The following is a 9,945-nucleotide window of genomic DNA, read 5'->3' as shown; positions in this document are numbered from 1 at the left end:
GAGGTCATTTGGTACAAACCCTCTTATTTGTACCCAATAGCACAATATCACTAAGAAACAATCATGGTCTGGGATTCTAAGCCAGGTCCTTTCACTCAAAATCCAGTGCTTTGTCCATAAACCAGGCTGTCTTTTCAGACCTGGTTCAGACCCGCATTGAGGAATGAGGGTCAATTCAGATCCCATGTGTCATGAAAGATCCATTGAGATGTCAAAACAGTGAACTCTGAAGACTAAGTGGGGGGTGAAGGAGGATAAGGCCTGAGTTGACATCAACTCCAGAGATCACTGGGCTATCGGCCTGCCTTGAGAAGCAGAGTCAGCTTGGAAAATCAAACCCTATGGATTGGAACTAGTGACCTCTTTCTTTCTAGCTATGTGGGACAAGGTAGGGGGAGGGGGCATGTGGGTCCCTTTGCTAAATCCTCCCTCTATTATTATATGCCAGGCACTGTGCTAAGCAGTTTACAAATACTTTCTCATTTATTCCTCCCAACCACCCGGGGAGGCAGGTTCTATTATTATCTTCATTTGCAGTTGAGAAAACCAAGGCAAACAGAAGTTAAGTGCCTTCCTAGTGTGAGGCCACATTTGAACACAGCTCTTTCTGATTCCAGGTCCAGTGTTCTAACCACTATACCACTTAGCAGGTGATATTAGCTGTCAGGAAGTCTGGCCATATCTGTAGTAACTCTTGGGGCTGGAAGTGGTGAACCAGGACAAGTTTGTGGAAGGCACAATGGTCGTACTTCCTCTTGACTACCAGGAAGGTGTTGGGGGGAGCAGGTGTGGGCTTTAACCCAAGCTGTTTCAGGCAGAACCCCACAAACACATCCTCCAGGTAGAGGGCCTTGAATCCCTGAGCCACCCTCAGGATCCTGAGGGCCAGGGAGCCAGACATCACATAGCCAGGGCCTGCACAATAGTCTGGATATTTGTTCTGGGAATACAGCTCTGGGGGCATGTGCCACTTGTGACCTGGTCTTCGCATGGGGACTGGATTTCTGTAGATGTAGCCTGTGATAAAATTGGGCCGTAGGGGTCCGTTGGGCCGCAACACTTGCTGTACTAGGTAGCTGGGATTTAGGAAGACATCAGTATCCACCTTGAGCACATAGTGGGCAGTGGGACAGTATTGGGCCATCCATTCCAGCCCGGTGAGGACCTTGAGAGTCAAATTGTGGTATGTATCCAGGAAGCCCACCTGGAGGAGGTCCCCATGCTCCCTGTCTTCGTCCTCCAGGAGGGCCCGAAGTTCCTGGGCAAAGAGGGGTTGGGGCAGGCCAAGAACAAAGAGGCGGCGGATGACCACACCAGGAACCAAGGTCTCATTGCCCCATGTTTGCCTGATGGCCTGGCGTATCCCTACATCCTGGGGCCGAGTCATCACCAGCATAAGCAGGAAGGGGGCACCTCCAGGACTCTCACACTTGTCAGGATGGTTGATCAGGAAGGGGTAGGGATAAGGGTACTTCAGGTCCAAGGGATGTGGTGTCCGAGCCTGCCACTCAAACTTCCTCGAAGTGAGGCCCGGAGGGTCTTCGGTGGGGGCTTTCTGGGATAAGGGCCACGGATCCATTGAAGGTATGCAGGAATCCTGCTCTTGATCTACCAGCAGCACCAACAGTCCCATGAAAGTCGAACCCAGTAAAACCGTCAATTTCAGCTGCCTCCTCATCAGCCTTGAGGTGCAAAAGTTCTGGTCAAGAAGGAGGAGTTAGCATTGTGTAAGGAGTTTCATATGTTCCCCACCCCCACCCCTTCGGCTCATTCCCCCCTCTCTGTGGACTAGATGTTTCCTGGTTTACGGTGCCAGGATTTGCTGATCTACGATTAATGGGAAGGAGAAGGGCAGGGAAACTGAGAAGAATGAGGAACCAGAGGGAGAGGTATTGGGGATGGGGAGAACTGTACTTGTGCAGGGGGGAAGTACTTTGGAACGGGAAACAGGGGTCCTGGCCTCTGGTCCCAGCTCTTCCACTATATGGTCTCAGGCAAGTCCTTCCCAGTCTGATTTGGAAGATTTCTTAGGTCTGGTCCACCTCTGAGAGTCTGCAGTACTGTGAGAAAGAGAGACTGGGGGATGAAGGGGCCCCAGAGTGCCTACCTGGAGAGCAGTTCATGGACTATCACCCTTAATTATGCTAGGAACTGTTGGACAAGGAAGGACTAAGGTTCTACCTGTCGCCCTTTGAAATCTATATTAAAAATTAGAATGATTGGTGGAATTTCTCCCCATTTACTGAGTCTTGCTTTGCTTAATCCTTCCGTGTTTGAAGTCCTTCCCTTATTTCAGAGCCCCGAGTCATAGCTTGACCAGTTGGAGATGAGGTCTGGACCCAGAGTTCTTGCCCTTAAAAATCTGGTATCTGTCCTGGAAACAGTTCTTGTCCCCCCTCTCCTTCCCTAGTGCCCCCCGGAACAAGAGACAAACTTCTAGGTTATTACCCTGAGAAGCCCAGGGGCTAGATTGGAGAAAGTCCCTGTGACACATGCCTGGCCCCGAGTCTGAGCCCCGATCCCAGGGTCTGTTTTACCTGAAGGCAATGGCAGGCAGACTCAGTAACTTGCACGTAGGAGCTTGACAAATGGTGAATTTAATTTTGCTCCTGAGAAACGCAGGGGCCCTGAGCTGGTGTCGTAGGTCCCACTCCCAAATTCCCTTTCTTCTTTTCTTTTCCCTCTAGCCCAGCAGAGTACTCACCCTTTTCTTTGACAGGATGCCTGTAATGCCTCAATAGCAGAATATGACTAACAAGGGACTGACTGCTGGACTTTTGGCTAGGGAGGCACCTGATATTCGAGGAATGTGCAGGTGGGAGGGGTGGGGCACCTGGCTTACTCTGAGCTCATCTCAAAGTGTGGGGCAGGGCAGATCACCCAGGCAACAGGGCAGGACAGCAAGCTAAGCCTTTCTGTAACGCATAGGCTCAAACTCATATAGTTGAAAATAACCTGAGACCACATGGTCCAACTCTTCATTTCACAATTGGGGAAACTGAGTCCCTTGAAATTTAAATGATTCATCTATCAATTGAAGGTCATGGATCCCTTATTAATTTTAAAGCAACTGACGCCTACATAGTAATTAGTCTTAAAGTACACCTTCAAAATTGTAAAATGTATCTGTAACAGATTTATGAAGTGCCCTAACAAAAATCTGTAAAACATTAACAAAACATGGAACCTGTCATTCTAAGGCAAACATGATGGGGAGAGAATCTTTTTTTTTCTTAAAATTTTTATTTATTTGTTTTTAATTTTCAACTTTCACTTCTATAAGATTTTGAGTTCTAAGTTTTCTCCCACTCCCTCTACTCCACCCTCCCCAAGATGGCGTGAAATCTGATATAGGCTATACATGTACAATCATATTAAACATATTTCCACATTAGGCATGTTACAAAGAAGAATTAGAACCAAAGGAAAAACCATGAGAAAGAAACAAAACAAAAAAGAAAGAGAAAATAATATGCTTCAGTCTGCATTCAGACTCCATAGTTCTTTCTCTGGATGTGGATAGCATTTTCCATCATGAATCTTTTAGAATTGTCTTAGATCCTTGTATTGCTGAGAAGAATTAAGTCTATCAAAGTTGGTCATCGCACAATGTTGCTCTTACTGTGTACAATGTTCTGGTTCTACCCACTTCACTTAGCATCAGTTCATGTAAGTCTTTCTAGGTTTTTCTGAAGTCTGTCTGCTCACCATTTCTTATGGAACACTAGTATTCCATTACATTCCTATACCACAAGTTGTTCAGTCATTCCCCAATTGATGGGCATCCTCTCAATTTCCAGTTCTTCGCCACCACAAAAGAACTGCTATAAATATTTTTATACATGTGGGTCCTTTTCCCATTTTTACTATCTCTTTGGGATACAGACCTGGAAGTGGTATTGCTAGGTCAAAGGGTATGCACAGTTTTATAGCCCTTTGGGCATAGTTGTACATTGTTCTCCAGAATAGCTGGATCAGTTCACAACTCCACCAACAATGTATCAGTGTTCCAATGGGGAGAGAATCTTGATGGACATTTTCAGAGCACATAACAAACAGATTAAAAAATTAACAAAAACCAGATGTTATTTACTTCACCAAGCACTGGATTTTCCAAATATAGCTGAACTTCCAAATGGAGCCTATGAAATGACAAAGATCCAAGAGAGAATGTTCAAAAATACACTGAAGAGAACAGAAGGAAGTACAGAAGGAAATACAGCAAAGCAGGATAGCTTTGAAAGTAACAATGAATTTATGATATTCTTTATAATTTTTTGCATGAAAAACTAATATGTAAAGCTTGCTTTTCTTTTTAAATACATAATAAATTCAACATGTAATTGTCAAAGCTGCCCTATATATCTGAGATTTTTTCTGGCCTTCCTTCTGTTTTATTAGGTGTATTTTTAAATGCTTTAATGACCCTCTTTTCTTTCATTATTTTTTGGGGCTACCTATCCCTACTCCTTTCTCTTTCCCATCCCTGTTTTCCCTCAAAAAATGTAAATGAAAAAAGATGAACAAAACCATTGTAATAAATATGCAGAGTCAAGCAAAATGTGTTCCCATACTGGCTGTATCCAAAAGTACATGTCTTATTCTTCACCTCAGTTTATCACCTCTTAGTCAGGAGGCAAGTAGCATACTACTTCATTAGTGCTCTGGTATTGAGGCTAGTGTCTATTTCCTTTTCCCAGTTTTAATCCTTGACCCTTCAGAAACTTTTAATACTGTTGACCACCCTGACCTGGATATTCTTTCTTCCTTTTGCTTTTGTGACACTTCTTTTTTGAAATTTTTTCTCCTGTCTAGTGAGCAACCCAAACCCAATATGTCTAGGACAGAACTTAGCAGCCTTTCCTCTTACACCAGCCCCTTCTTAAATTTCCCTCTTCTTATTAATCACAGCTCCAAATACCCAGATTCATAACCTTGGAATTGTCTTAGACTCTTTTTTTCCCTTGTCCCCCTTAACCAATCAATTACCAAATGTGGTTGACTATCTCTACCACAACTCTTGCAACTGTCTGCTTTTTTTTTTAACTCACAGAGTCACCATCCTAATTCAGTCTCTCATGACCTCTTGCTTGACTACTTTTTGCTTTTACATATATATATGTATATTTATATATATATACATATATATATTTCAATAAGCAAAGATATGTCTTCTCACCTTCCTTCCCCAACTCTCTCTTCTTTACTTAAGAACAAAAGAAAAGAGGCAGTTAGGTGGTGCAGTGAGTAGAGCACCAGTGCTGGAGTCAGGAGGACCTGAGTTCAAATCCAGCCTCAGACACTTGACACACTTACTAGCTGTGTGACCTTAGGCAAGTCACTTAACCCCAATTGCCCTACCTTCTCCACCCCTCTGCAAAAAAATTAAAAAAAAGAACAAAGGAAAAACAAACGCAATTACAAACATACATAGTAAATCAATACAATTTTTTTAAATTGTCTCGTTCTACACTCTGAATCCTTTACATCTCTATTAGGAGGTAGGTAACATGTTTCACCATTAGTCCTCAGAGTCATAGGTTGATCGTTACAGTGATAAGAGTTCCTAATTCTTTCAAAGTTGTTTGCTACTATTATATGATTATTGCTGTATAAATTATTTTCCTTGTTCTATCTATTTCACTTAGCATCAGATCATACAAACCTTCCCAGGTTTCTCTAAAATCACCCTTTCATCATTTCTTACACTAATTTCTTAATTTTCCCTAACTTTCCTTTCTGTACTTCCTTCCCCTTCCACTATCTTTCCATTTTTCTCTTAAGATCACCAAAACATAATGAACTACTCCCAGGCCTTGTCTAATTGGACTCTCTCTATGACCCCTGATGATGATAGGACCCACACGGAATACATGTATCATTTCTCTATATTAGAATGTAAGTGGTTTATCTTTCTTTAGTCATTGTTCATTCGTGTTTACCTTTTTTATGTTTCTCTTAACTACTGTGTTTGAACTTCAAAGTTTTTACACAGCTCCAGTCTTTTCATCAGGAATGCTTGGAAATACTCATTAATCCTCATTTTCTCCCTATAGCGTTATACTTGGTTTTGCTGAATAAGTTATTCTTGGTTGTAAGTCTGTATCCTTTGCCTCCAGGAATATCACATTCCATGTTGTCTTCTACTTTACAGTGGTGGCTTCTAAACTGTGTGTGATCCTGACTATGACTCCTCAGTACTGAAATTCCTTTTTTCTAGCTGTTTGTAATTTTTTTTCTTTGATTTAGAAGCTCTGGATTTTGGCTATCATGTTTCTGGGAGTTTTCATTTTGAGGTATCTTTCAGGAGGTGTCTGGTGTATTCTTTCTATTTCTCCTTTGCCCTCTGGTTATAAGAGATCTGAGCAGTTTTCTTTTAAGATTTCTTGAAATATGATGTCTAGGTTCTTCTTTTGGTCATGATGTGTAGATAGTCCAACGATTCTTAAATTTTTTCAGTGTGATTCATTTCCATGTATGTTGTTTTAACTACAAGATATCTTATATTTTCTTTTTTTTTCAGGTGTTTGACTTTGTTGACTATTTTCTTATAGAGTCATTAGCTTCTATTTGCATGTTTAGTCATTTTTCAGTCATATCTTACTTTTCATGACCCCATTTGAGGTTTTCCTGGCAGATACCTCAGTGGTTTGCCATTTCCTTCTCCAGCTCATTTGACAGATGAGGAAATTGAGGCAAACAGGGTCAAGTGACTTGCCCAGGGTCACACAGCTAGTACGTGTCTGAGGATGATTTTGAACTCAGGAAGAGTAGTTTTCCTGACTCCAGGACCCATGCTCTATCCACTGTGTCACCTAGCTGGCCCCTAGTACATAGGCTAGACAGGGAAAGATCCATTCTACTGTAGGTAAATCAATAAAGACAGCCAATGAGTTCTGCCAGTTATTGATAGTTATACAGTGGTGTATATTGAAATACTATAAGTTCACTGATCAAAGTGCCTCAGCCCTTTTTTGTATGTCTGATATAATTAGGGTGCTTGTAGGGTAAAGGCAGATGTTTCATGTGTCTTATTCTGATCAGACACTTTATTAAAAATGAATATGGTGGTGGTAGTAAGAGAACTGAGCCAAATACCAAATACATAGGCATATTGGAAAGCCAGTCTACATAAAAGATGTATTTGTCTTTTATATGTAAAATAACTTCCTATTTCCTTGTCCTTATCAAACTTGGTGCTCTTGGAGCCCTCAAATTGGACACCTAAGCAACATATAAATTTCCTTCCAATAAAAGGATGGCTTCTATTTGATCCACACTAATTTTCAGGGAATTTGCTGCTTGGGCAAGGTTTTGTATCTCTCATGTGCCGAGCCGTTAATTCCATTTTCAATTTTCTTCCATAGCTGTCATTTTTTTTCCAGTTTTTTCCTCAAGCATTTTCATTTCATTTTTTAAAAAATTTAGCTTTTAAAAACTCTTGCTTCTTTTCCAGGATTTCTAGTTGAGTTTGTGCCCAAGTTGTGTTTTATTCTGAGGCATTGCTTGTAGATGTTTTGGAGCCATTCTCTTCTTCTGGGTTTGTGCTTGCCACCATAATAGCTTATTATGATAGGATTCTTTTTTTTTTTTGCACATTCTTCCAGTTCTACTTCCTTATTCAGCCCTGGGGTTGAAGTAGTCCCAGGGCATTGGGCAGCTGAGTATAACTGGAAAACTAGGAGTTGGGGGGAAGTAGAAGGTGCCAGGATGGGAGCAAGGTGTAGATGTGGAGATAAAGGGGGTCAGAGAGGGTGCCTGGAGCTTGATAAAATGACTTCTCAGGACGGCCAGGACTCCTTCTCCAGAATATACAGGCTTCCCTTCTCTGGATGTACAGAAGTAGAAGGGGAAATGTCAAAGTCAAGGCACAGCTGAGAGTCCAGTTTGGCTGGGAAGGGGAGTAAGTATGAAATAAGGCTGGAAAGACAGGTGGGAAACAGATTATCAGTCAGTGCTAGGGTAAGGAGCCTGTTCATTCTGTCAAGCAAAGAGCACAGATTTAGAACTGGATGTAGCCACAAAATTATCAAGGCCAGTACCTATAGAGGAGGAAACTGAAGCCTGGACGTTTGTCCCATTTGGGACTTTCTTGGCTAAGACATTGGTGCGGCTTGCCATTTCCTTCTCTGGCCCATTTTACAGATGAGGAAAACTGAGGCACACGTGAGGGAATTGAGGGGATTAGGACAGCAAGCAGGAATCGATTGAACCATAATGACATCTTGAGTCAGTATGGTCCACTCAATTCCCGCTTGCTGCTGTCCTAGCTCAATTCTCTTTCTATTCAATCATGGATCTAGCCCAATTTCTGTCTGGTGAGAAAACTGTTTAGTTGTTGAAATTGGGGAAAAACCTTATGGCATTGTTTGAGCCTTGCCTTGTGTGGTTCGGAAGCTGGACCACCTCTCCCTGCTGCTTAGACCCAGGTCATGCTGACCAGAAATGCAATCCCAGCCAAAGGTTGATGGGAGGAGTTTTCTCATGTTTATACTTCTCAAGTAATCCAGGTCTTATCTGAAAACTGGCCTTGTACTTATCAATCAGCTATTCTTTCCATGTTCCTTTGATTGCTTACAGACATGGGGCGGGGGTGGGGGGGTGGGGGGCAGGGCAGGACAACTTCTCTGATTTCAGGGAATTGTACCTGTTCACTCTCCTGCCCCCAACTTGGAAAAGCCCTAACATATCATCCAATTGGAAATCAGATTACCTAATTTTGTATCTTGGTTAGCTGTTTTCTTTTCATTGATTGGTCTCATTTGATTAATTGTTTTTAATGAATAAAATCTGTGTCCCCCTGCCAAAGCTGAGGAAGGTGACTGGTCCTGATTTGTTGTGCAATTTCCACGTGTTGCTTAATAAATTGATATGCTCAGAAACTTGAACCTTTGTTTCCTCAGTCATTTCCTCTTTTACCCACCACAAACAGGATTAAGCGACTTGCCCAGGGTCACACAGCTAGTTCTGAGGCCATATTTGAACTCAGGTCTTCATTACTCCAGGCCCAGCACTCTGTCCACTGAGCTACCTTGCTGCCCTTGCCCAAAGTCACACAGATATAAAGTAGCAGAGATGAGATCTGAAGTTAGGCCCCTTGGTTGATGGGGGACCATTGAAGGTTTTTGAGGAGAGTGGCCCACTCAGACTTGTATATACTTGTATATATGTTTATACTGACACCTACGTGAAGAATGGTTGAGACAGGAGACTAAAATCAGGAATTCCAGTTTACAAGGTATTGTTTTCCACGGCCCAGGAGCCTTCTCCCAGGAAAAGACTCCTCTTAATTTTCACAAAGGCTGGAATTAGTCCTGAGGACGGCCCAACTCCAATCAATGGAGTCAGGCTTTTCTCTAACTCTGAAGCTCATAATATCCTCACACCTAAGGAAAATCTCTAAAAGAAGCTTAGGTATGACTCATGTCTATGGTCTCCCCAAAATGTACCAACAGGTAACCAGGTGGCATAGTGGATACAGTGATGGGTCTGCAGTCAGGAAGACTTGAGTTCAAATCTGGCCTCAGACATTTATGTGACCCTAAGTAAGTCACCTAATTTCTGTCTGCCTCAGTTTCCTCAACTCTGAAATAGGGATAATAATACTACCAACCTGCCAGGATTGTTTTGAGGATCAAATGAGACAATATTTGTAAAGTACTTATTACGGTGTCTGGCAAATAGTAGGTGCCTAGTAAATGCTTGTTTCCTCCTTTCTTCTCACCTATGATGTTCCCTGGAGTTTTCATTTTGGGGTTTCTTTTAGGAGGCGACTGGTAGAGTCTTTCTATTTCTACTTTGCCCTCTGCTTCTGAGATTTGGACAGTTTTCTTTTTAAGATTTCTTGAAATATGATGTCTACAGGATCTTCTTTTGGTTCAATGATTCTTAAATTTTTTTTCTCCTTGATCCAGGTCCCTTATTTTTTCAATGAGATATTTTATA

General features: G+C 42.1%; 1 protein-coding gene across 1 annotated transcript; it reads right to left on the bottom strand.

The window, feature by feature from the left end:
* Positions 1–273: 273 nt before the first annotated feature.
* On the bottom strand, positions 274–2,753 carry LOC118838028 (beta-1,3-galactosyltransferase 2-like). The gene is made up of 3 exons (XM_036745267.1): positions 2,705–2,753; positions 1,934–2,060; positions 274–1,699 (listed from the first exon to the last, which is right to left on the bottom strand). Exon 3 carries the CDS (start codon positions 1,676–1,678, stop codon positions 644–646), a length of 1,035 nt encoding a protein of 344 aa, XP_036601162.1. The 5' UTR covers positions 1,679–1,699; positions 1,934–2,060; positions 2,705–2,753; the 3' UTR covers positions 274–643.
* Positions 2,754–9,945: the final 7,192 nt, after the last annotated feature.

Source organism: Trichosurus vulpecula, chromosome 1 (assembly GCF_011100635.1).
Source record: "Trichosurus vulpecula isolate mTriVul1 chromosome 1, mTriVul1.pri, whole genome shotgun sequence".
Lineage (NCBI taxonomy): Eukaryota > Metazoa > Chordata > Mammalia > Diprotodontia > Phalangeridae > Trichosurus > Trichosurus vulpecula.
Note: the sequence above shows the minus strand (reverse complement) of the source record. Positions and strands in the feature narration are given on the sequence as shown.

Excerpts from the sequence above, each read along its gene's own strand:
- LOC118838028 (XM_036745267.1), bottom strand. The coding sequence starts at position 1,678 with ATGAGGAGGCAGCTGAAATTGACGGTTTTACTGGGTTCGACTTTCATG.